General features: G+C 41.4%; 1 protein-coding gene across 7 annotated transcripts in view; it reads left to right on the top strand.

Moving 5' to 3' along the window:
• Window positions 1-1,741: 1,741 nt before the first annotated feature.
• pald1a (phosphatase domain containing paladin 1a) overlaps window positions 1,742-27,849 on the top strand; it is a 73,997-nt gene continuing 47,889 nt past the window's right edge. The window contains exons 1-10 of one of the 7 annotated variants that reach the window (XM_021311346.2): window positions 8,342-8,770; window positions 16,417-16,633; window positions 19,016-19,201; window positions 19,408-19,510; window positions 22,992-23,171; window positions 23,571-23,735; window positions 23,806-23,966; window positions 25,891-25,966; window positions 26,660-26,814; window positions 26,928-27,024. In XM_021311346.2, coding sequence (XP_021167021.2) covers window positions 8,764-8,770; window positions 16,417-16,633; window positions 19,016-19,201; window positions 19,408-19,510; window positions 22,992-23,171; window positions 23,571-23,735; window positions 23,806-23,966; window positions 25,891-25,966; window positions 26,660-26,814; window positions 26,928-27,024 — 1,347 coding nt within the window. In that variant the 5' untranslated portion in view covers window positions 8,342-8,763. Of the gene's footprint in view, window positions 1,967-8,341; window positions 8,771-13,791; window positions 13,912-16,416; window positions 16,634-19,015; window positions 19,202-19,407; window positions 19,511-22,991; window positions 23,172-23,570; window positions 23,736-23,805; window positions 23,967-25,890; window positions 25,967-26,659; window positions 26,815-26,927; window positions 27,025-27,849 lie in introns of those variants that run through there. The other 6 variants (XM_036141873.1, XM_012853858.3, XM_012853873.3 and 3 more) reach the window with 6 other exon arrangements.

Raw genomic sequence — 27,849 nt, forward strand, 5'->3', positions numbered from 1 at the left:
GCCTTCTTCACCAAGTGTGAGGTGTTCACAGTCCAGGAGAGCACTCCGTATATAAAAAAGGACCGTGTTCAGTCTTCCTGGACCTCCTGTAGTCTATCATTACCTCCTCGGTCTTGCTGGTGTTCAGGATCAGGTTGTTCCTGGTGCACCACTGTGTCAGACTGCGAACCTCATCACTGTAGTGGGTCTCATCATTGTTGGAGATGAGACCCACCACAGTGGTATCGTCCGCTAACTTCACCACTGAAGTTTGCGTGTCTAAATTTCTCCATGTGTCATGTTTCAATCTAAGATCTTTTGGGGCCTCTAGGGCAACAAGAAGCCCCGATTAACTGCATGGTTTGCTTATACCTCAGGTTGGCCTTGAAATCATGGGAGTCTTTGACCATGAGCTTAATTGTGGAGACGATTTGATGAGTTTCTGTTCTCTAGCCATACTCCAGCTGGAATACCATTTTGAGAAACACTCACTAACCAGTTTAGGAGGTACACCTGTTTAATAACTTTTTAAAACAATTTAGTGAATCAGCCAATCGCTTGGCACCAATTAATTGGAGGCCACTATATATGGCGAAGACAGATTGCTGAATTTCAAACTGGGCAAAGAAAATGTGTTTACATGTGTCAGCTGTTATTGGTATCTGAAAGGGCTACCCTGAGTATTTCAGAAACAGCTGAAAAATGAGAAGTCATGCAGTGAGTGGCAGCTGTGTGGATGAAAATGTAAAAGAAATTAAAATTGTTGAAGTAGGAGTCAGAAGAGAATGGGGAGACTGGGTTGAGATGATAGAAAGACAACAGTAGCTCAAATGAACACTTTTTTTTTTTACAACCACGTTATACCGAATACCATCTCTGAATCTTGGTGCGGATGGGCTACAGCTGCAGAACACCAAAAAGTGTATCAGTCCTGTCAGCTAAGAGCTGGGAAACGAGGCAACAATCCACACAGCCTCATCAAAATTGGACAGTAATGGATTGGAAAATGCTGCCAGATAAAGCTGTCTTGGTTTCATCTCTTACGTTCAGATGGCATGGGTCAGAATTTGACCTAAACAACATGAAATCATGGATCCATCCTGGCTTGCGTCAGCAGTTTTGGTATGTGGTAGTACAAAGGTGTGGAGCTTATTTTCTTTGATACACTTTGGGCCCCTTAGTAACAGTTGAGCATTGTTTCAAACACCAAAGCCTAGCTGAATATTGTTGTTGACCATACCCATCCCTAACAAACATAGTGTGCCCATGTTCTCATTACTGCTTCCAGCAGGATAATGCACAATGTCACATCTCCAAACATCTCCAAACATCTCAAACGACATTCTTTAATATGACAACTTTACTGCATAGTAGTGGCTTCCAAAGTAACCAGATCCTAACCAGATCCTATTGAAGGTGTACCTAATAAAGTGGCCAGGGAGTCAGCGTGTGTGTGTGTGTGTGTGTGATGAATTCGCCCTTATCTGGGTGTGCAAAAATAAATAGACTGGTAGAAATATGTGAATTTAGATCATGGGAACACCATATTTCAGCTTGAGGGGCGAGTATCTATATCAAGATTGAAGATGAAAATATTGAGATAAAGTCAATTGTAGCACAATCAAACAGGATGCAATAAATCTGATCCGGTTTAAATATTTGTCTCCACGTATATATATAAAAAAACATGCTGCTCGTTTATTCTGTGCCCGGTTTCTGTGTTCATAATGACTAGCTGAGAGAGCGTCTGTGGATAGCCCCAGCCCGCGCATGCGCCGTCGGCCAGAGTCCGCAGCGAAATCCTTTTCCTCGTTAAATTCTCCAGATAGGACAGAGAAAAAAAACTAAACTAACCCGGAGTTAGTTCGTTTTTCTGTCGAGGATACAAAGCGTATGCTGCATTATTTTTTAAATAGGCTATATAAACTTCAGGAAGAAAGTATGTTTCGCCTGGACGCTTTTCCACCGACTGAGCGCTGCTGAAATGGTGAGTCGCTTTAAAGTTTACCGTGCTCTTGTTGCAATGGCAGACTTAAAAGTTGAACATTTTCTCCCCCTGTTTTTTTTTTTTTTTTGGATGCTTGGACTCCACTGGAAGCCCCGTAACTTCTATACTTAAGCGCCTAGTTTGTGCTTCATGAATTCTGCAGAAGCAAAGCGTGTTTTTCCTTCTACGGAGTACATTTTTCCCCCCTCTCCAGGCTGATGGAGGCATACATGTGCTTGGCATCTCCCCCCCCCCCACACTGCTCTCAATGCTTGAAGTGTATTGTGCATCGCCTCTGATCATGTTAGAGCCACGTGCAACAGGAGCATTTGTTGTTTTAATAATAATAATAATAATAATAATAATAATAATGATAATAACAAAGAAGAAATGAAACCATTTGCAACGATGTGCGCCTACACGGCAAAAGGGAACTAAAAGTAAGTAAAATTTTACTGAAATTAGTGTATTTTTCCTTGATTTGAGCAAGTAAATAAGACTATTTGCAATGCAATTAGTATTTTTACCCCTAAAATAAGATAATTAGATACCATGCACCTGAAATAAGATGATGGAGATGAATTGTTCTTATTTTAAGTGCAAAAAAAATCGTATTCTATTGGCAAATAGTCTTATTTACCTGCTCAAATCAAGGAAAAATACACTCAATGAATATGATTTTTTGCACTTAAAATAAGAACAATTCATCTCCATCATCTTATTTCAAGTGCAGGATATCTAATGATCTTATTTTAGGGCTAAAAATACTAATTCCATATAGTCTTATTTAGCTCATTTCAAGAAAATTCTACTTACTCTTAGTTCCCTTTTCCCAGTGAAAACGCTTACCTATAAGTATCTGGAACCTAAACATCACCTGCACTAATTTATGCTACTCTTTTATATAATCATCATACAAAGTGTTTTCAACAGCTCATAGATGGAGGAATATATTCATCCCCTTCATTGCGCTGGATTTAATTCTATTCTGTATCAATAAAAGATATTTTAGACGTAGTCATGTGGCCCACATATTTATGATCATCACTGAAGAAATGTGACACTATAGGTATGAGAGGACCCCAGTGAAGTAAGACAAAGAACACAATGCCCTTTGATGTATTTTACTGGGGCCCCAGCCAGCTGGGACATTCTCTCTGACTCTCCCTCTCTCTCTCTCTCTCTGGGCTCTGGGAATATCACTTTACCCTAGGTCCCCGGGGGCAGAACACAGAAACTGGCACTTTTCAGCGTGTGAGCCCAGATCAAGCTGTAAATATCACCATTAATCAAGAGTGAGAGCACGAAACTCCCCCAGTGAGTGAACGGCCAGGGTAATAAACGACTGGGCTCAAAAACAATTCGTTTATCTTGATAAGAGAGCTACAAGAGAGGATTTACTCCTCCCAGATGGAGCGTTGCAAAAGGGGACTTTTTTTTTTTCAGCTGGGAAGTGCTGCCGTAGTTTTATTTTTTTACTCCCTGGTAACGGTAACTACAGTGATTCGGAAAAGTTTTCATACCCCTCGATCATGCTTTTCAAACAAATACAAATATGAAACATTTAGCCTGCGCTTACATTCAGACCCTTTTTACCCTGATGCCCCTCCATAGAATCCAGTGCAATCAGTTGATTTCTGGGTGGAATGGAGCCCACCTCGTGTAAGCATTAGTTTAGTCCCTGTGTAAACACTGCTTTTTCTGTGAAGGCCTTGGAGGTTTGTGAGAGAACATCAGGGAGCAAACCGCGTCATGAAAATCAAGGAACATGGCAGACAGGTCGTCAATAAAGCTGTGGGGAGTTTTAAATCAGACCGGTAAATCTTGGGATAGTCTCGGGGCGCTGCTTAAACCATAATTTGAGAATAGAAAAGAAAAACAAAAACTATGGGACAGTTGCAAATCTACCAAGACATGGCTGTCCACCTAAACCTGACAGGCAGGGGGGAGGAGAGCAATGATTAAAGAACCAGATAAGAGTAACTGGGGGAAAAAGCTGCAGAGATGCTCAGGTTGGAGAAACTGTTGTGAAAGTAACTATTAGTTGTAGTGCGTCTAGAAATCTAGCCTTGAAGGAAGAGTGTCCTGAAGAAAGGCATCGTTGAAAGAAAAACCTTTTATGTTTGTGGCTTTTAGCATATACTTCACTGGGGAACATGCAAAGTTGTAGAAGAAGGTCTTTGATGAAACCAAAAATCCGCTTCTTGGTCAACACGGTAAATATTGTGTGTTGGGAAACGAATGGTGCTTGCACTCCTGATGATACCATGCTCACAGTGAAATATGGCGGTGGTGACATCTTGCTGTGGGGATGCGTTCCCTCGGCACTGACATGAAGGCTGCTCAGAGTTGACGTAAAGATGGATGGAGGTGATTTAGTGTGAATTTCTCCAATGTGAGATCAATAAAGCCTATCTTAAGCCTATCTTAGTATTGACCCCCAGGTCAATACAGGGGGAAAAAACAAAAAAAGAACTGTTAGAGGCTGCAAAAGATTGGAGACTGGGGTAGAGGTTCCCCTTCCAGCAGCGAAATGATCCCAAACATACAGCCAGGCTATTTTTCTGGTTTTTGAATAACTGCGCATGCGCAAGACCATCTAACCTTGTTCTTCAGGGGGATCGTGGGGGGAAAAAAAACTCCCAAATCCACTTTGGTCTGATTACGTTCTACTGAGGCCTTCCTCCTCTCATAAACATGAACGCAGTTCACTTTTTGTGACTCTCGGCCATGTTCAAAGTCTACAGTGAGACCACTGGAGCTACAATGAACGGCTAACACCGAAGCTAACCGCTGAGCTAACCGGATACATAAACACTAGAGGTGCGCATGCGCAGCTAGCAAGCGGAAACTAACCGCTTGCTAGCTCTAACGTAACACTGGTGTTACGTTAGAGCGTCAGAAGGATGACATGTGGGAAAACCAATAAATAATGCGATACCCCCGGACCGTGAGGGACAGAGGGGGGTGAGAGCAGGAACAAAACTCTGACCAATCACAGCTCTTCGGTTGCAAAGACCATGGATTGGTCAGAGTTTTTACAGACCTGCAGCTCCCACCGAGGTCAACATTTTTTTAACCTCTTTTTTTCTGAATGCATAATATATTCCCTACTTTCAGGATGGAAGGATGATTTTGCCCAGTAAAATAAATTTGTTTCTGAACAGGATTACCAACTATAGCTTTAAATGATAGTCATGAATCATGTGTTAGAACGGAAAAGTCAAAGTTAGTGCTAAATCCATTTCAGAATCTTTGGAAAGACTTTAAAATTGCTATTGACAGACGCTCTCCATCCAATATGACAGAGATTGAGCTACTTTGCAAAGAAAAATGAATCTGAATAGTTGTAGATACAACCCAAAAAAACTTGTGGCTGCAATTGCAGTGAAACGGCATACTTTTCTGATTTTTGTTAATTTTTTTTTTCTTCCACCTCCACAATATGCCTTACTATACAGGTAAAATACTTTATAATCTTATGGCTGCAGCGTCACAACAAGTAAAAAAAATAAAATAAAATGTCAAGGTAGGACAATGCATCTTGTTTGGGAGAAGGTCAATTTAAACCATTCCAGGTTGTGTCCCAGAAACGTCCAGGTTACTTAATTGGAACTGATCAATTTTGTTGTTTTGTATATCTTAAGCTCTACCCGACTGACTTAAAAAGAATGACTGGAAAAAAACTAATTGTCATAACAAATCTCCTGAGAGTTGCAGGCATTGTGCAATGCAGTGGGTTGTTTCCACCACAAGGTGTCACATTTCATTGATGCACTTGGGAGAATAGTTTACAGGCCGACTACATGCGCCTTTTGCATCTCTGTGATTACCCTTTGCTCCTCCCCGGAGCTGTGGGGTCATCTTCCTTTCAACTCCTTCTGCCGTTGACGAACAATAATGCAACTGTGTAAAATATCAGCGATCTAAATCTTTCGTTGAGCCTTGATTGCCTGCGAGCGCTGACCTTTTGGAACAGGTGGAAAGACTTTCCTGGGTTATCGCCTCCTGTTTCCTGTTGCGCAGCGCTTCACTATAAACACACTCATTTTTTGAGTATGACACAGACCAGGACGGAGAAATATTTGGCACACGTCAGGTGATACAAGGCTTGCACAGCCTCTCCGTGTGGGAGATGAAACAGAGGATGTTTTACTTAATCCGTCAAAGAACATCCTCCTTCTGTTTCCTCCTTGTTTCCAGCATGGAAGGGAAGTGAAGCTGTCCGAACGCACCCGTTTCATCAAACCATATTTCAGTTAATTCAGCTCATTATTTATTTTGCGCTGTTTTATCCTGTTGCACTCTGAGACTTTTTGTTTATAAAAAAAAAAAAAAACGCTTTACATATAAAGTCGTTTCTGTGAATGAAACTGTTTATCGCACCTCTCTCCTCCAGCCGACTCATTCAGGTACTGAGGTTTTGGCAGGCGATGGGAGGGTGTGGTTTCACTTTTAATGGTGCTGCAAGAACTTCAGAGTGTTGGCTCACAGCGCTCGCAGGAAGGAAGGAACAGGTGTGGCAGCAGCAGATTTCTGCATCCCATGTCTCGGAAATTGCTCGCGTGCCCCGGCAAACGAACCTACTGCGGCCGTTATCCTTCGGCGGGCCGTTGATCGTGGGTCGCATTTGAAAAAAAAGCATTGTCACAGGCTGCTCCCCGTTAGAGAACCAGGATGTTGTTGGCTTGTTTCATTTGCTCAGAGAAATTGCATGCGTTAAATACAGAGTTTTATTTGTCCTTTCCAGATCCGGTGCCTTGCACAAGCAACTTGCATCTTTTTTTTTGTTGCATGCCGTCAAACGTCAGTGTGGAGAATTGGGATTTTAAGTGAGCGATCAGCACAAAGTGGTGGATAATTGTGGATTGGAAGAAAAAGGGATGCAGGGTTTTCAAATTGACAAACACATCTCAAAAGTGCGGCGTGCCTATTGTTGGGCTTACGCCCTAAAATATAATCCAGTGCAGCTAGAGCTGCAAGTTGGGTCCAGTGGTGATCGTCATCACAATAGCAATAGTGTGTAATATTGCAATTGGATGGAATATTTAATGGAGGGATAGTTGTAGAGACAATGTGGTGATGGGGGGGGAAGAAGAGCGAACAAAATGTGGATTATTTTCAACCAATCTCTATCCAACAATCACATCTTAATGCCTTTTTTGTAACATTATGGAGCCTTAGTGCACCGAGTGCCTTTAGAAGACAACAGCGTAGAAGACGAGTCCATCTGTGCTTCATTTAATCTTTGTAAAAAATGCAGCTGCTCTTTGAAGGCCTCTGAGGCTCTGAGAAGGGGGAAAAAAAAATCAACATTTTGAAGGCCAAGAACGCATCAGATTTAGTGGTGTTTTATGGATCCTTTCCTTATCAGGGACTGAGGAACTGGTCAGAGGTAATGGAAAGATGTAAATACAGGGCAGTCCTGGAAAAAAACCTGTAAGAGGGGTTTAAAAGACTCAAGACTGGAGGTTCACCTTTCAGCAGGACAACAACCCTGAACAGACAGCCAGAGCTATAATCAAAGCGTATTCATGTTTTGGAATGGCTTAGGTAAAAATCCAGAACCCAGTTCTATATGGCAAGACATAAGAGTTGTTGTGCACAGATAATATCCAACTAAGCTGTTTGAGACTGAGGTAATTTGCAAAGTTTAGTCTCTAGATGTGCAAATAGATGCATATTCCAAACTATTACCGGCTGAAAGTAAATATCCTACAAACTGTTTCCCCGGGGGAGCTAAAGATGCTACGCAAGAAACCATGTCGACATCAGCTATACGCTGCTTTGTGTTGGTCTGTCATCTAAAATCCCCCACTAAAGTAAATAGAACTTTGTGTTTGCAATGAGGGTAAATGTGGGAAAAAAAAGTTCTCGAATACTTTGGCAAGGCTCCGTCATTTGTCTAGTGTGTGGTTTTCGTCTGCGCATTAGCATAAAGAAGTGGTCTGGGGTTTTTAGGATTAGAAATACAGGTACGTCAGACAGCCGTTTGCAGCTGAAGCTCAGGCTTAAAGCCAAGATATTTGCCCAGCTGTAAGCCTGTTTGTCTTCAGCATGCCATGTGTTGGCCGCTAATGAATGGAGTAATTAGAGCTTCGGAGTGAATTAGGCTCGTGTGATGTCATCCGCGCGCTCTCGTTAGTAGTTGTCAAGCCCCCCTGGCAGAGTTGATGTTGCGCTGTGTCAGCGAGGGTTAACCGCCTGATGTGATGGCAACGCTTCAGTTCTACGTGTGAAGAGCTGCCATGTGCGCGAAAGGTGCAGCAGTGCCGGGCGGGGGGGTGGGGGCTCCGGCGGCGAACTGGGTGATGAGTAAGCCTCTCTGGACCCGCCTCCACATCCTCTCCTTACACACATACACAAACCCGGTCATGCACGGGCAGCTTTGCACCTCGCGCACACAGGGGAGGCAAAAAGTGACAGACAGCCAAGAAGCCGAGCATACCTCTGCACACCTAGGACGTCTAACAAGAGTTGTGCGACAATCACCCTCCCCCCCGGCCGCCCCCCCTCCTCACCCTCACCCGACAGGGATCTGTCCTCCTCAGTGAAGGACGCTTCTGTTGGACTTGCTTTGTAAGGGGACCCTAACAATGCGGAGACTGCCGCCTGCTGTAGTTTGATCGGCGGGCAGAGGCAGAGACGGACCGCCTCGCAGTTCACCGGAGAGAGAGAGATGCCAGCGACGACTCGCGACTGAGACCGGTCGTCCGCCGCCTGCGAGCGCTGTCAGTTTGCTCTCAGCCTGCTGCGCTACACTCGCGAAGCGCTCAGAGGGTGGAGCGAGCAGCTGGATGTCAGGTACAGTTGGGATGCCTCTCCGTTCCGACGCCCGGCTTTCTGCCGTAGACGTCTGTCGGCTGGGTCTGAGGACGATTTACGACGTGTTAGTTTGATTTCTGCTAAACGAATCTTGCAACGGCTTGAGATGGAACGAAAAATCGCTCTTCACTTCTTCTACAAGATTGGGCGCACTGTTGATTTCATCTGGTGGTCAAAATTAGTTTGCTGTCGCCCAGGTTAGGGTAAAAAAATCTGTGTGAAACCTCACCGCTGCAGGCGGGTGTGACAGATGGAAAGCCCTGTCGGTTGGTCCGGCGGGCAGACACTGTGGCTGGGAGGGAAAAAAAAAAAACGAAGCCGCATTTTACTGCAGCCTTGAAATCAGAGGGCTGAAATTGCCATCCTGACATAGAATCAATTACAGGCACGGGGGGGTTTTAAAAATAGAAGCACTTGGTCTTTTTTTTTTTTTTAGAAAAATGCAGATTTATTCATTTGATTTATGTCGCACTTCTGCAGCATCATTCTCAAGCGAAAGGCTTTTTTTCCCTCGCTGGTTCGTGCACTGATTTGATCACGCAGTGGAAAGTGACTTTCACATGTTTAGATCAGATTTGCAAGTTGAACAATGCGCACTGCCTTGCTTGCTTCCTCTCTCTGAGCTCATTTCTTTGTTTTGTAGACAAAGATGAACTCCACGGCTGCAAGTTGCCATAGAAGTGCACAAAGAGTAAAACCAGTTAAAGGAAAAAAACAAAAACAAAGAGCATTTGCAGAGGAAAAGCGTTGAGCTCATTTCCAGGCAGATCTCGGTTATTTTGAAGCTCAGGAACTTGCCGTGTCCTGCAGAGCCACGCTTGTGCGTAACCCCTAACCTCATTGGGTATACAGGCGTACAGCTGTAGAGGGGAAGCTTCAGAGAATAGTGCTGAGGATTTCCTGTGAAGGTGTGCACGCTCTCCCTCTCGCTTCGCCATGCCACCGAGTTAAGCTGCAGGCTCTTCCCGTTGTTTAGCATTAATTGCATCGTCATGGGTTGTGCGTTTGGAAAAACGGTGCACATACTTACTTGCGTTTCTTTTCCTGTCCCGATTTCGTAATGGATTAGTTGTGATCTGATTTCTGGGTGGTTTCTGCTCCCGTCTGTCGGGCTGTTCAGATTTAACATTGGCAGACTGACTAAGTCACCTCCATGGAGACCGGCGGGATCCTTTTTAATTTGATGACCGATGTTGCACAACAAGTGGATTGTGACATGTTTTGTGGGTTTTGCAACCACGCTTGCGGCGTTCTGCTCAACCTTGGTATGGGATGTGGTGTTGTAAGATCTATGTATGTGTCACAAAGTGATACACATGGCTCTCGCTCGAACCCCTGCAAAAGTCTTGAATGAAGAGTGCTCCGCATCCTTCCTCTGGGCCAACAACAGATGCATCCTGCAGCTGCAAGCTCCTTCCTGTCTGCAAGCAGACCCTTTTGTGTTAAGACGTAGCTACAGCGAAGTTGGGACACCGTATGAATTTAAATGGAGCAGGCCTGAATGGGGCGACACTGGTTGGCTGGCAGGAGGTTGTGTTTTCCACGGTCTTACTCTTGACCGTGTCATCACTAGATTTGAGTGCCAGTACCGCTGGCAGATACTTTCACGAGTTTGCAACTTTGTAATCTCACAAACGCAAAGTGAACTAAGTTCCACGTGCATAAATATTCTTAGTCCCTGAACTTTATTAGAGTTTATCATGTTACAACTACAAAAGTTGGTGTGTTTTTTTTATTATTTATTTTATGTTAGAGCCAAAGAGTTTTGCATTATTGTGAAGTGGAAAAAAAACTGGTATTTGGTTTTTCTACATTTTTCAGAAATGGTATCTGAATAAGTCTGTCATGCATTTGTAATTAGTCAACACATAAAAACATTTTTATGATCACAGCTGTAAGTGATTGAGGTGTATGTTTGCCAGCTATGGAGATAGAGACTGTGAACAACAGTTCTCAAGCCTTGAGTCATTTGGATTTAGATCTGGGCAATTAGCAAATTAATATGGTTTGATCTAAACCATTCTATTGTTGCTCTGGTGGTATGTTTATGGTTGTTTTCCTTCTGAAAGGTGAACCCCTGACCTTTAACATGTCACTTTTACTATTGTCCAGTATTTGTATCATCCATCCTAACATGAACTCTGATCATCTTCCCTGTAACACCCGGAGAAATTCGTCTTTATATGCTGTCACCACACCACGATTCACTGTAGACATGTTTGTGAGATATTAAAAGCTTTGGATATTGTTTTATAACCTTATTTAACTTTAAACTTCTCCACATCTTGATCCCAGAACTGTCTGGGGTGCTCTTTCGTTGTAGTTTCTAGTAAACCTCTTAAGACCTTTACAGAATATCTGTATTTGTACGGAAATTAAAATGCACTGTGTGGCATCTGAGGCTAGTTGTTTTTAGCAGATTTCAGGAAGTAAGAGTAAAAGAAGTGACACCAATAGTGCTGTGGATAACATTTTTCAGACTTTTACTTGTAAAAAACCCATCATTTCTCTTCCTCTTTCTAATTTTGTAGTACTTCTTGTTGGTCTCCTAAGGTTACATTAAAATACATTAAAGTTTGTGTTTGTAACACAACAAAATGTAGAAAGGTTAAATGGATATGAATACTTTTTGCTAGGCACTTTAAATTGGGATTTAATGTTTTTTAAAACTTGATCCTTTGTTTGCATTGCATGGCAAAATGCTGCAGCAAGCAGCGTGGCACTACTGCAGCTGACATATGGGATAAACAGCCTCTCTGATGAGCTGCCATTATTGGCCCTTCAGGAGGATGTTTATGACTGAGGGCTATTTCTACTCAGGCCTCCGCCCCGACTATGTCCGCCTGGCAGGACCGGGTCTGCCTTAGCTAAAATCATAGTTATTCAGGAGTCGGCGGCTCTTGAGTGTACCAGGGACTTCGGTGTTGAAAAATAGTGAGCTCTTTAGTCTTCTGGTGGCAGAGCTGACAGAGAGGAAGTTAAGGACGAGCAGGCTCTCTGATGCACCAAATTCAGTCCAGGTGCTGAAACTGGTTCTGCAGCAGCAGTAATGTGACATTTTCTCTCCAGGCCTTTTAAAACCAAAGTATCAGGCATTATGCACAACTGCTGTGGTGTTTGAAGGAGACCTGCTAATTAAATGTGGTTAAAGTTGAGAAATGTTTTGCTTTTTAAATACTCTTTGATGTTTAAGTCAGTTGAAAACCCGTTCGTACCTTTCATTTAAATCTTTAATGTTGTTTTATTCCAAGGTACACACTGTTTTCTGTTAATTTAAAAGGCATATGTCAGCATTTCTACATCATTTTCACGTGGATTTAGGCTTTTAGCTCACAACAGCTATTCCATGTCCAAAATGAAGAAATATGTATAAAAAAAAAGCATCACTGTAACATGGCCCAAAAGATGGTGAGGAATGATGGCGTTACGTTTGGAACACAGAACTGAGACATCAATAGACAACACAAAAGAGATACGAGACAAACGTAGTTACAGCGAAATCTTCCGCTTGAATGTAAGTTTATGAAATGCAGATTAAAGTAGTGACTTATGCAATGATGAATAGGACGTAAGGAGAAATGTCTGATTGCTGTAGCTTGGAGACCTAACAAACTGACACTGTAGCCATGGATTTAAAAGCGCTCTGGGTCTGCTTGCTTTCCCCGACTGTATTATAAGCCCCTCTGCCGCCGGGCTGGCGTCGTTTGTTGATATATTTTAAGTACACCTTTTTGTACACCAATAACAGTGATACCAAATAGGGTATATAGTAGGGATGATTGTCAAAATATACAATGTCTTGATCCTTGAGAGCAACGTAGCAAGGTCAGTAGAGCTCCTGTATCTGCAACAGTTCAGTATTAAACCTCCCGGACGACATAAGCTAACGCTAGCTCTTATTAGCTTGACGGACACCAACAGCCCAATGACCGGGGTCTGAGGTCTCCCCTTGAGCTGTGCGTTGCTGCACCATACACCGCACCACGCAAACGCATCCCCTGCACAATCTGCTCAAAAACCCACCCCCACCTCCCCCTCCATTACCACAACTACCGCCAGGATTAGCCAGTTCTCCGGGGGAAACGCTCAGAACGGCTGCTTGTGACAAAAACTGTACTTGAAAACACGAAAAAATTCTGTGATCGCTCTCGGATGGACATTTTAACCTCTTCTGATCTCTCTTCACTTCGAAGCAACTCTGCTCTGCTGGGAAGTTAAATTATTGAGACGGAATCTGACGTGATATCTGCTCTTCCTGATTAAGACAAATGTAAGATGCTGATGATGCTATTAGTAAAATAAAGTATTTTCTTACCTGATAAACCTTATACTCACTTTTAATGCTTAATCCTGCGTTTAAAAAATTAGAAACGCTATTTAGGATTTATGCATGTTTCATATTTTCAGGATTTCTGGGATTTCCTGGCTCTAAAATATGATGCAAGGAGCCCTTTATAATAACTCAGAATAATAAAACATTTAATAAAAATGCTTTATTACTTTAATAACAGACATTTGATTGTTTTGGATTATTATTTTTTTTTTACCTAGTTCACTTTTTGATGCAACTGACTACTAACTTTGTATGGTTGGTTTAATTAATAATAAAAAAAGCTGAATCTTTGTATCATAAATATGCTTTTATCAACATATTGTTTGTATGTAAAGCTTATAGTATTACCCTAAGATGGACACCAGTGTTTAGTTTGCGTGCTTCCTATGAGAAAGGACCTATACTTTAGCCATCTGGACACCAGATGTATGACAACTTCCATCGGTCCCGTCCGTAGAGACTCAACTCTCTCGTCTAAATCCACTTCCCAACTTCAGACAGGAGATAGCACGCAGCAGAGCAGGACATCGCCCGAAAACTTTGATGTTTTTTTTTTTCCTCCTCTTTTTTTTCTTCTTTTTTTCACTGAATGCCAAGCTGTCAGGCACTCTGATTTCCCGCGAGGGGTGTTTCCCACCGTCTGAAGGGGGCGGGCGACGGGATTCCAGAGAGGAATATATTTCTCCTTTAGATGGGATGCCAAGTTCTCACACTCTTTTCGGACCATGGCGGAAAACAGGCAGCAGAGAAAAAGCTCTGGAAGCGGAGAACGCTCGTCGTCTCATTTGTAAGATATCAGATTTTAGTGGATTGTTGTGCCTTAAAGTTTTTTTTTGTCTTTTCTTTTCTTCCGCTTTTCTTGTGGTGGCTGCAGCTCTTTGGCAGCCGGGATGCTTTTGGTATGTGGCTAAGACTGAAATAGATGTGGGAAGCTGGAGCAAAGGGCTCTTTTAAAAAAAAAAAAAAAAGGTTGCTTGCTTTTGTGGAACCTGGGTTGGGAGTTTGCTTCTTGTTTTTTTATCTTTTTATTTCTTCCCCTTTTCGTTTATATTTTCTAAACGATGCAAAATGGTTTCAAACTGCGTCTGGGGCGAGAAAGGAAAAACAACAAATCAATTTGTTGTTCTACCAGTTTGCGCTTCAGAGAAGTGAATCTCTTTATTGGCTTGAAAGCTTTTCTGAGCACAAGGTTGATCTGCCCACTCATCTCCAGACGCAACAACCAGGAGAGTGGCTGTGACTCATCCGGCACCTCTCTCCGCACAGCCGGAGACCAATTGTATTCAAAGCTGGAGATCACACAGAGATGCTTCGAGCTCAGACGGCTGAATTCACCTGAATGGCGCGGAGGGGTGTGGGGGGGGGGGGGCGTACAACAAGTTTATTTTGATTTCATGTTTGGGCGGTGATGAGGGCGGTTTACATTTAGGCTCTGTCTGTGTTTAAGTTCTGGGTTCCTAAGTTGGACTTGATGTTTTTGCTCCTGACTGCGAGGGTTTGTTTATCTGCAGAGCTTCCTGAAGAAAAAAAAAAAAAAACTGTTTTATGTTTATTCAGACGGGAGGAGATTAGCCTCAAACTCGTGGCAGGCTCGTGTGAGCCTCTGTTTCAAGTAGCACGGGTGCGATCTAAATATTTAAAATGCGTTAAATGGGTGCTCTTTTCTGTCCAGTCACGTGCATTTGTCCTCTGTGTTAAAATAATTTCTCTGATATGCCACTGTTGCAATCTCTTTAAAGTCAAGTAGATGTAAAGTTAATTATGACTTAATCATGCAAGTCCTTTGAAAACCCAAAAGGGAGTTTGTGAGTTTGCGTTTTCTGTCTGCTAAATAATAGTCAGAAGAATGCTACTGTTAATATAAGTGAAGAGCCGGTGTGGATTCTCACATGATCTTCAGTAAAAATACTTAAATTGTACTTTTACCCCCACATTAAAAAAAGCCTACAATTTAATATATAAGATAATCTGGTTGATTTTATTTTAACTGGAAAAGCAGCAATTATTACCACAGGTGCTAGAATTAAATATTGGTGAGTCATTGTTAAAATGTTATCTATTGTTATTTGAATATATTTAAAAAAATATATGCAAGAATATAAAATAAACACCTGCTGCATGTAGTATTAGTGTTTAAGCACTCAGAGTTTATTATAATTATACTTCAGCAGCTCTGCATCTTTCTAGAGTCAGATCATTATAACTGATTATAGCTGATATTTAGATCTCCTCTTGGGACGCCAGACTCCTGTCAGTTGCTTTATAGAAACACCTGGAAGATTCCTGCAGTAGTTTAAAAAAAAAAAAAAGATTTTAAATTGTTCCCTTAATAGGACCGTTTTACATGATTAACATTTGATTAACTTTTTGTTTAGTTGTTTTTCTCTAAAACGCAGATTATTGTTTTTTTTATTATGTTAATCTGGATATGTTTTTAATCAGGCACCACGACACACAGTTAATTTAAGGAATTTTATTTACATTACTCTTAAATTTATTTATGTATTATCATATTTCTTATTTACCTTAGCTTGTTGCCAGGATATAGCCATTGCTGCTGATATGATATTCAACCTAAACTACTAAAACTACCCAAGTAAGAACATTTCAGAGGTTTTGGAAATGTAACTTTTTAAAACCTTGCTTGGCTCTGACTGATTTTTTTCTTAATTTGTTGATATTAATCCCCGATTTATTGATTAGTTCGGAAATTCAATAATTTAACAACTTCAAACCACTTTAAACATTGCAATGCAGTTGTAGCCTACTTGATAGATTCGTTTTTTGTACTGCAACATATAGGATATTTCTTTTTCTGACTCTTAAAGCTATTTTTGGTAAAGCTACTATATACATAAACTATACGATACTCTATATAACTTCTCCCTAACTGACTCTTTGATTTAAAACAATATTGCTGTGATTACCTTTTCTAGTTTTGCCTAACAAATATGTTTTCTCAACTTCCGCTAATACTTACACAGTTTGACCTAATTAAAAACATATTTCAATAAATGTACATTTGTGTGTTTGAACTTTAACTTCTTGTTGGGTTTTTAAGAGGCAGATACAACTTTTATCCAAAAGCATTTATGTCCTGTTTGTAGCCATTATTGTTTTTACACATTGTTGGTCTTGGCACAGGTTTTATTTCCCCTTGGCATGTCCAGCTTCAAGGCAGAAGCAGAATTGTGCCCTGGTTGCTGTAGTTATGGCAAACATATGTGCTTTACCAAGGGAGGCTTTATACGTATAAAGCCTCCCTTGATGATTCATTTTTATTGTTGTTAAGGTATTAAGTACAGACTGGAGCCTAACATGACAGCTGAGGAGGGAACGAGGGATAGCAAGGACAGAGGAACAGGAAAAGAGAAACAACAGAGACCTAAAGACAATATGCAGACAAAAATGACAAAACCCGACAACCAGCTGTTACAAAGAATCCTCCTACGGCCGTTGTGGGGAAACCGGGGAAAGACGACCATGAACACCTGCAGAGGCAAGGGCAGGCAAGTTTATTTATAAAGCACATTTCAGTAATGAGACGATTCAAAGTGCTGCACGTGGAAAAATGTACAGCACCATGCTGTACATGGACAACATCACATATGATAAAGGGAAGACATTGCAGAGGAAAGCACATTGCAGTGGAATAGTAGCAGTAGGTTAAGATATAAGACAAGGTTGACCACAAACTAAAACATTTGACATTCAAAGGCAACTCTAAACAAATAGGTTTTTAACCTTGATTTTCAAGGAACTCAGGGTTTTAGCACTTTTACAGTCTTCTGGGAGTTTGTTCCAGATAAGTGGAGCATAATAACTAAATGCTGCTTAAATGGAGATAAGACTAACAAAAAAAAAACTCAGACGGCAACTACGCCATCAAGCAAGAATATGCAACAAAACCGTCGATGCCGGTGGAAAAAATTACAGGGCGACACAGCTACTGTATTGGCACAGTTCTTAGTTTTTGATTCAACCTCACATTGCCTTGCTTTTTTGTGTTGAGATAGACAACGATGCTCACAAAAGTATTCACACAAAACATTTTGCCACAATGCAAACCCAAATCTCAAAGCACTTTGTTTGGATATTATGTGATAGACCAAAACAAAGTTGGGCAATGTTGTGAAGTAGACAGAAATCATTATTAGTATTATTAAGGAATTAATATTTTTCAATGTCTACAAAAAAACTAGTGTAATATCTGAAAATGAACGTTCAGAGAAGCTCTTAAGTCTAATCTGACTGAGGTTGAGCAATTTTACAAAGAATGATGTTGGCAAAAGTTTCGCAGTCTAGCTACAAAGCTAGAGGAGCCATACAAAGTAAAACGTGATTCCATAAAGCATTGGCCCAGGGGAGGTTGGATACAATGGTGCCTTTTCAGATTTGAATTTGTAAAAAAAAAACAAAAACATAAATTTAAAGAGTCATTTTTTTTTTTACGCTTAACAATTATGGACATAAAACCAGATGAAATACCTTGAGGTTTGTGGAGGAAGTGGGGGAAGACATGTAGCTTTATGATTGACCTTCTCACATCCACTACAACTTCTGTGACTTATCACACAGCTTTGTGTTCACGGCTTCCAGGGTAATGAGTCCCACTTCATCTATGAAGTGCTTCAGGCTGACTTTGACTACGCTATTCTCTCTCCAATCCTCTTTCGTGTCACATAAAGTGACAGTCAGTGTCCATAGACTGAAACCCTATTATGTTCTCTTTTATAGTCATTTCCTCATTTGATTGCCATAAGCTTGGCCAGAAAGCTATTATGAGTCCTTATAATTTTAATAAACAGCTTACACGTCAGATTAACCGTTTAGATTTGAGAATGGAGATCAGTGTTCTCGTGTTCTTTGAGCTTTCCAGATTTCTGCAGCTCTTATTCCTCTAATTTATTCAGTACTAGTTGTAAGTGAAGCAGAGGAGAGAGAAGTTGATGTACTAGGGGTGGGCAATATATTGAGATTTTAAAATATTGCGATTTTTATTTTTTTATTTTTTATTTTTTTGAAAGAGATATAAGATGAGACTATATTGTTTATATCGAAATGGTCTATGTTGCGTTATAATTATACTTTTATCTATTCCAGCAGATAATTTTTCAGCTCTTTCTCATATTCATGTTAAATAAATTTGCCTGTGAGACATTTGAGATAAATATTCGGAGAAGCCTTCTTATGATTACTTTATGAAAGGAACAACTTTGAGATAAATATCGTATATCGGCAGATAAATATGTCACATTAACTGGAGAAGTTTGGAATTTGATTTCAGTATTTTCCATGTCTCAGTATGCATGTAAACATGAAATAGTATTCAGAAAAATACGTGTTGTTTACTTTATTTCCATCCATCTATCCACCCACCCATCCACCCCCACACGTTTACCAAACACAACTTAAAAACGCCCCAGAATTGTCAATGCAGCGCACACTGCAGGTAAATGAAAGTGAAAACTATCCAGGGACATTGCAAAAATTACCCATAAAATCTTCCAGTGAGGGTTCTCCTCTTGAAAGAATCACAAGTAAGTGAAATCAGTTTACAAACACGTAGGATGCAACACATTTCCCAATCTTAAGTGCATTGCTAATATTTTTTTAGTAGTTGAGATTTTTATTAAAGAAGGGGGAAAACATGTTGGTGGTGGACTCGCCAACTACCAATAAAACCATTTTTTTTTTTTACATACCCTGCACTGTGAGACCACCACTTTCTTCTGTCTGGGCTGAAGTGTGAGACGTTCTCTGCGTGTCTCTTCACACCTTAAACCTCTCTCTAAGGGATTTTTTTTTTTTTTTTGGTGTCGGCGCCCACTCGCATATACTTAGGTGCGCTTTCTTCCTGTCTCTGATTCACATCGTGATGTCATTTGCAGCAGCGTGTGGAGCATGGGTACAACTGCCAGCGCTGCCCCACAGCCTGTTTATGTAGCGCCGCCGCTCGACAGCGTCCACGCCAACGGGATGGCCGACAGCAGCGTGAGTCCGTTCCACACGGTCAGCATCCACAACAACAAAGCCAAGTCCATTATCACCAACAAGGTTGCACCGGTCGTCATCACGTAAGTCCCTCCCCGAACCTGCGTTCTCACAGTTGGGTGTTAATCTTGTCTGATAACTGTGGTGACATCCCCCCCCCCTCCCCTCCCTGACCCTCCAGGCGAAATGTTTGCCCCTCTTATCATCTCGTTTGTCTGCTTAGGTCAAGCAAACGGTAGCTGATAATTAAACTTTACCCCCCCTTTTTTTTGCAAAATCTCTTACGCAGATATAATTGCAGACAAGAGTTTCAAATTCACGACGACATCCATAAGGCGAACTACAAGGTCGGTCGGATATCGGACTCCTTGCCCGAGCACTACCTTGTTAAGGTAAGGACAACTTAGCTGGAAGTTTTTTTTTTTTTTTTTTTTTAAGTCACAACAAGGTGCCGGCTTATCACAGAAAGCTGTGGAGCCATCGCAGCCGTGTCTGTCTCAGCTGTTTTCACATCTACATGTCCAAATTGCAGAGCTGTTTAGAAACATTGTCATTCGTTTTTTTTTTTTTTTATGATCGGAGGCGGTCATTGAAACCGAACTTTTGGCACCGCCGTATCAAGGCTTTGATGTGCTCTGTCACTTTTGCTGCATGCACTTTTTTCGTCAGGGTTAACCCACAGCTTCCGTGTTTAAGTTCAGGGCACGCCTGCCGCAGAAAAGGTCAAGAAAAAGCTTTTTACTTGTTGTTTTGAAGAACAAAAATGGAGCTGTATCTCCCAAAAGAAAAATATTTTTGTGTGCTGGATGAACAATCCTGATGAAGGTTAAATTAAGCTTCCTTGTTAAATCTTTGCAGGTTGTCTGCACAAATGGCTCTCTTTGTGTGATCTTTTCTGTCCAGTCATGTGCATGTGGAATCTCAGTGTTAAAATAGAATACTAGCCTCACTCAGTCCTTAACAAACAGTGTGAATACCAAAGGATTTACACCACAGGAACTTTTTCACATGTTGGTTACTTTACAACCATAAACTTCTATCTACCTTTTGGGGTTTTGTGGTTGACTAGCATAAAGTAGCACATAACTAATAGGTGGATAGTTAACGATACTTGATACAATATTGAAAGTAAAGGTCTTGTTTGTAGTTAGCCACAAGCCTTGTCTGTGCCGCAGCAGTTACTTCCTTGAACTGTTTGGCCTACATGCAAAAAACATCAACTGTGGCAAAAATTGAATGGCGTGCATTACCCCAAAAGCACAGTCCCCTGGGTAAAACATGGTGGGGGTAACATCCTCATGCTATGGGAGCATTTTCTTGCAGCAGGATTAAGAAAGTTGGTAAACTAAAGTAAATTAGAAGATCATTCCTTGTAGAAAATGGGTTAGAGTCTGCTTTAGGAATAAGCCGAGGTTCAGCTGACAGCAAAACAACCCTGAACATACAACCAGAGGTACAATGCAGTGGTTTAAATTAAACATATGCTTGTGTAAGAACTGGCCAATCAAACGTCTGACCTAAATCCATTTGTCCCATCTTGCTGAGCTGGAGGTATTTCGCCAATGAAGAATGGGCAAGCATTTTGCTCACTAGCTGTGAAAAGTTGTGAAAAGTTACCCAGGATAACCGAAACCTAACATTTTGCTGAAATTCAAGGAAAGCTCCCAGATATTATGTTAACGCGCTGCGTATTGGGTATGATTTTAACTTCTGGTTGGTTGCATATTTCAGCAATCGACTCGGAGAATGAAGTGGACCAGTGTGTGAGTGGATGTTAAAACTACTTTGCAGGCTTGGTGCTGTGCTACTGCCAGCGCTAGTTGAAAATTATTCTTAACGCACAGTGCAATGCATGATGTGATCCACCATTTGCATCTGATATTGATCCTTCTCTTCAGCCATTTTTTTTTTTGATGCCATACAACCGATAGGGCTTTGGTCGTCCAGGACCCAAAAGGTTTTCTAAACACTCCAATGCAGCCTCCATTCTTCGCCAAAAGCAAATAGAAATGCGTCCAGGAAGCTAAAACCACCTAATCACATATCAGATCCCGCCCATTTCTGTCCAAATCACAGGGTTGCCTATTCACATTGTATTAGTATTGTCACAGCACCTCGGCGTTCAACAGAATACTGTCAGTAATTTGCGGGGGGATTTTTTACTTTACAAATGACTGACATGATCAATTTGCATGGGTTTAACAACGCAGACAATCTCCAAATTCACTACAAAATGGATGTGGTCCATAGGTTAAACTAAATCCCATCAGAATAGAGCTCAAGCCTGACAATTTGGGGAGGGAGCCATGTTTACTTTTCTATATGAGTCTTCTTCTATTTACCTGTCATTGTTTTTTTTCGGAGCAGATGTCACTTGAGAAATTGGCAGTTTTCCTGTAACATTGTTTCTTGAGCGTGAACGATTGTTCGCGCTGTGTGCGAGGGAGAGGAGTGAGTAGAGCCTACACGAGCGTGATTGACACAGCTAAGACATTCCTCTTGGCTCTGATTGGTTGTTTCTGACCGGGAGCGGTGTAGTTCTGCAAATGATTAAATGACCACTGAGAGGAGCCAGAAGAGCTTTATTTTTATTTTTTTCCCCACAGATTATCTGTCGCATGTAGTTTAAGGACATGGTGACAGTTTTAAGAAATATTTAAAAAATATTTTTTATTTTACAAAAGTACAAATCCTTCACATATATTTCCAATAAACATTGAATTTTGTTGCTGTAATGTGATAAAATGTGAAAAATGGGTTAAATGGGTAGGAATGTTTTTGAAAGGCAGAACAGATGCACTATCTTGCACCACATAGTGTTTGCGGACACAAATTGTAAGCTAGTGTTGTCGTAGCTTTATGTCGACATATGAGGCGACAAAAGTAAAGGACTAGCTATAGTCTGCAACTTCTGTCAAAGTAGATGTAAAAACATAATGAAAAGACGCCTCTTGTTGGCTTAAGTAATACAACAGCCGACAGCTTATTAACACAATATATAGTTTAAAAAATATTTTTTCCTTGCCTTCCCGCCACAAAAGTCATTACCTGCAACCTTACACGTGTGTAAGAGATCAGTCACTGTGAACGAGGTTTTTCTGCTGTTTTAAAACGAAGTCGGTAGCATGAAGATGTAATATTTAGCTGCCCTTACCATACTTTATTACATTTAGTACCTCAAAAGGATAAAACAAAACAGAGCATTGTTGCTGCAATCCACTCAGCCTTCCTGTTATCTGCACAAATGCTCACTCTCTCTCTCGTGGCATGACTGAACTGCAAACATCTCATAACATGACTCGGGATGTTGTCGTAAATAATTATCCTTTGAAGAGCGTCTCACATGTTGTCTGCGCTTCCCCTGACCTCCCTTTAACCATTTCATCGATACTAAGTATAGCTAGCTGAGACTCCTTCACAATAACGAGTGTAGCCCTCATTATGATGCACTCACTGATTGGAAAACATATCTAATTTTGGTCGTTAGATTTCTTTATTTCTGTTTATTTGGTCCATATTTTTTTTCATTTGGTCCATTTATGGGTTTTTAAAATTTTTGATTGTCTTTGGTATTGATTGTTCCTGCATGTAGTTTACCTTTGCACCATTTAAACAAGAAGATTTAGTTTTTGTAGCAGTGTGTCACACGTAGACCCGCTTATTATACAAGTATGGAGTGTTTAACGGTACACAGCAGAGCAGAGATTTAAGCTGTTGAGACAACAGAGTAACCAGTCTGCGTTAGCCGTGCTGTTTCTTCCAGAGACAAGAGGTCAAGAACTTTTAAAATTGTGTAAAAAGAAGCAAAAAGGTGAAACTTTATCAAGGTTATGCTCACGGATTAATTCAGATTAATGTTGTTTTTGCTTGCAGGGTGAATACTTCATGGTGCAGGATGTGTACAGCAAGGCAGATGTTTTAAACACAACGGGCAGCTACGGAGCGCCCAACTTCCGGCAGGTGAAGGGGTCCTACCCGCTGTACGGAATGGGTCAGCCAACGCTGAACGGCTTCAAACAGGTTCTCCAGAGACTTCAGGCCCAAGGACAGGAGGTGATCTCTTTGTTGGTTCATTTGTAAACATGTATCCGTCAAGAATCGAGGACTCGTTGTCCTCGTTTGACACAAACAGTTAGAAAAGCTTCCCGTGTTGGAGTCGGTGCAGCTCTGCCTGGCCTTTTTCTAAAAATGTTTGAGGAATGAAATCCTGAGAGGAGGCTGTGGCTTAGTGAAAGAAATAAGCAAACATTAAGCAGCAGTCGTATGTTGCAGTACAAAATGCGTCAGCTAAAACATATGCGTTATTACACTCGGTATATTTATACTGCTAAATTCCATGCGGTGATGTAGAGTGCCGCCAAGTTCCCCATGAAAAATAGCATTTGGACGACGGCAGCTGTTTGCTGCACAGATCTGTTGTTTGACGTTGTCTGTGTTCTCCTTTCCAAAAAGGAGATTATCTTCTTCTGCGTGAGAGAGGAGCCAGTGGTGTTCCTTCATAAGGAGGGCGACTTTGTGCCGTACACGCCGCGTAGGAAGGAAAACCTCCACGAGAACCTCCGTGGACTGCAAGGGGAGGAGACGGTGGAAAGCCTGGAGCTGGCCATCAGAAACGAGGCACGTTTATTTTCTACGGATGAGAATAAAAAGCTTTTTGGATGTGTGACTAAATGCGCTTCCTTTACAGCTCCACGACTTCGCACAGCTCAGCGAAAACATCTTCCACGTCTACAACGACATCGAGTTCTTCAAAGACGAGCCCCAGAAGATGTCCATAACGTGCGAGGAGGACATCCACGTGACCGAGGAGGTCTATAAGAGGCCGATGTTCACCATGCGGGGCTACAGGTAGTTTATGTTGGTTTTCAGGCACAGTGGCCTGCTCTCTCTTGTTGTTTCTAGTAGGTCTAACAACAGTTCTGACCAGCTGAAAGTACATTTTTGTAGCTCTAATGTCTCCGAGATCTTCAATTAAGCCTGCTGGATTTGTTTGTTGGATTAAACATTTAAGTATTCTAATAATTTTTAGGGTTGGACGATATAGAATAAAAGCATATCGATAAAATAGAAATCATCGATAATTATCAAAACAATTAAAAATATACATTTTAAGTGCAGCCCTAGCCATTTTATGCTGTTGCTTAATTACTTATTTTTAGATAAATGGGTTCAAACACAACCCTTTATTCAACCAACATTTTACGAAAACTTTAAGTGTTAAAAAAGAAAAAAGAACAAGGTTTGTGATTGGTCGAGAGGATGCAATGACTGTAGAATTAATCTACATGATAGGCTAGAATGCACTGTTCTTTTATTGAACTTTTTATAGACCCCTGTTTTTTATATTGAACCATACGTCTATCGATCGATATATATCGTTATTGAATTATCGTCCAGCCCTAATCATTTTAATATAAAAACAAGTTGTAAAAACAAAACAGAAAGCTTTTTGTATCCATCATATTATATGTTTACAGGTGACATTCTCCAAGTCACTGGACTTATAAAGATATTTTTATACAAATAAGTTAGGATTGAAGATGAACTACAGCACATCTCATTATTAGACAGTTCTTCAACTTATTCAAGACATCAAAGGGTATTTTGATGACATTAGTTGACATTTTCAAGACGGTCTCTTACTTCTTTTTTTTTTTTTTCTTCTTTTTACAATGCTTAGCACTATAAACATTAATAGAGCCTGCCATAGCTTGACGTTTTCCTGCGGGCAGAGTATAAAAGTATAAAACGGAGCAACATGCTCTTCCTGCCAGCCGCTACAGTCTGTCTCGCTCTCAAAGTTAGCTGCGCTATGAAGACCAGATTAAGGGACGACCCGTATGAACAGCACAGTTTCCTTTTTATTAACCACTTTTTTATCTTGACTCCCTCTGACTCCGTTCCTTATAATAAAAAGAAAGTCTTCTTCGGCCTTTAGAGCTGCAGCGTTTCTGGAGCAAACTGGCTGCTTAGCTTGGTTGAGAATTGAGACTTTTAAGTGTCTGAGTGGGCGCTCAGCTGTTAAAACGGTCAAGCTGAAAACAGGCCAGTACCAGTCGGCAGCTGATTGATCGGCGCCTGCCCACTGAAGGCGGTCGCATCCTGTTTGTTGATTTATCGACATTGCGCTCCACACTTCCGTTTAAGGGACACGGGATGTGTTGTTTTCAGAGAAGCAAATTGCTGTGATGTACGTTACCTTTTTCAGATTTTGTTGTTGTGCATCCACAAATTTGAGCGTATAGGTTACTTTGAAGGACTATCTCCTACTGCAATTAGAGCTTTAAGTCTCATGCACAGCTTTGCACATGGAGAGCCTTACATTTCTACCCATTCCTCTTTGAAAAATAGCTCAGGCTCAATCAGATTGAATTCTGGTGTTATTTATATTTTGTGGGGAATATATGTTTCCTTTCACCTATTGGCTGTTTCCCCTCAGTCTCTTATTGCTGGCTACAAACAGGACCCCTTATGGCTTTCTTTTAATGATGACGAAATGTGGGTTTAGGTATAAGGGGTGTGAATACTTTTGTGACGCAGCAACTTTTGCAGAGCTGGCCTTTTGTTAGGAACAGCAATGACCCTGTGATTCTTACCCAATGTTTTCTGCCAACCTGTTTTTCACCCTGTTTGACATGCGAAAACCTGAGGAAGTCCATGTGCCTTTAAGTGTGTGTTTATATGCTACATGCCCCCAGCTACATAACAACGTTATTGACGCAACAAAGGCTGCAGGTTCACCTCTGGGTAACTTGTCTGTTGTACCCTGCAGGTACTACAGATTGCCACTACCAATGGAGGGAGCGCCACTGGAAGAAGATTTTGATGCATTTGTTAACATACTCAGGGTAAGCATGTGCAAAAATGCCAGTCCCAACAATTAACGTTCCCTTTTTTGGTCGCGCTCTACTCGTTGAACGTCGTTGCCTTTCAAGATGGTAATGGCTGTGCAGACTGCAGAGCGTCTGCACAGTGTCTCAGAGGTGGTTAGAAGGTCACTCTGGCTTTTATTTAATCCGCATTTACATCCGTCTCGGGTTTGCAATCAATCACGTTCTAAATATGATTAAAATGTGAGAAAGGAGAGCCTGCAGTCACTGTGCGTCCGCTCTTCAGTCATCCGCTCGGCCTGGTTTCTGTCCTGCCCTTCGCTCGCGCAGGATGTTCTCTTCGTCTCATTTTGCCCTTTTTTGGAATGACGTGCAGCAGCTGATCGCGTTCCATGTGGTTGGAAAGTGGCCCTTACTTTTTTTTTTTAAACGGCTTTTTAATGCAGTGCCCGTTCTTCTTAGTCAGCCTTTTTCTAAATCTCACTCGCTTATTATTATTTCCAAGATGTTAACATAATGACTCACGGAGAAGTAGCTCAAGGTCGCTAAATCCTTCCCGCTGAACATCTTTGACTTCTTAAAACTGGGGAAGTGACATGTTTTCTCTACCAGAATGTAACTTTTTACACCACTATAGGATTGGTTTTATTATCACAGACATGTTGCCTGTTTTCACTGCAGCTCCCTTCACCGGTGTGCTCTGCTTTGCAGGAGAGCTCCAGCTTGAATCTGGGCCTCAACGCGGCCCGACCGCCGCCTACCCTGCTCTTCAGCTGCCAGGTGGGCGTCGGCCGCACCAACCTAGCCATGATCCTGGGCACGTTAGTCATGAATCGGCTCAAAGGGGACTCACAACTGCCGCCGCAGTAAGCGTTTCGACTCCGTTTTTTCTTTCCCCCCACTAAAGCTGCTTTACTAATAAAGATTTTAATAGGAGCGTTTATGTAATCAAATGTGGAATATTTGCTTTGTGCTGCAGAGTTGAGGAGGTTGGCGCTTCAGAGCCAAGACCGCTGTTTCAAGTTATCCAGAGTCTGATCAACAAGTTGCCCAATGGACATCAGATTATGGAAGAGGTACTAACGTACAGAAATGCAAGAAAACACTGGAAAATTGCACACATTTACAGCTGCACGCCTTTTCTTGTGTCCAGCTTTGCACATTTGAAGGCTTGTAGTTTATTATTTGCTGAATGGCTCAAGCTTAGCAAGATTTGATGGATAAGGTGTGTAACATAAATTGCCATGGCCTGGAATTGATTCTCAGTTTGATACAGACCAGGGTTTTAACTGGACTTTTGGTTTGATTTTACCTAAGCTATTACATTGTAGCTCTGGCAGTATGCTTAATGTGGTCCAGCTTGAAGGTGGACCCGCTCCAGACTAAAGTCTTTTGCTGTGTCTTAAAGGCTTTCATCCAGGGTTGCCCTGTAGTATCTAGATCCATCCACCCATCGATATTGACCAACTTTCCTCACAGCATGATGCCACCACCACCATGTTTCACAGTGGGGATCGTGGGTTCTGAGCGACATGCTGTTCGTTTTTCAACCCACATAGTGTTTTGCATGTCGGCCAAACATTTATAGGGAAATAACATTTGGGGGAAGAAATAGACGGATGTTAAAATAAAATAAAATAAATAGAAAACCCTTTTGTAGCAGAAAGGCTATCAAAACATATGCATCTTAAGTTTTGTGTTCTTTATAGAGCCACTGAAATTTAGCTTTTTTGAGTCAGACTGCTAGAATTTGACCTGTAGAAACTAATTAGACCACTGTAGAAATAAAACCCATTGTAAACTTCTGGAAATGTATGAAGCTCTGAGTTGAGAAATGTGTAGAAATCCTGGTTACAGCAGCGGCATCAGTTTTGGGGAGCAGCCACATCTGCAGCTTTTAA

This window comes from Fundulus heteroclitus, chromosome 10, assembly GCF_011125445.2.
Source record: "Fundulus heteroclitus isolate FHET01 chromosome 10, MU-UCD_Fhet_4.1, whole genome shotgun sequence".
In the NCBI taxonomy this organism is placed as follows: Eukaryota; Metazoa; Chordata; class Actinopteri; order Cyprinodontiformes; family Fundulidae; genus Fundulus; species Fundulus heteroclitus.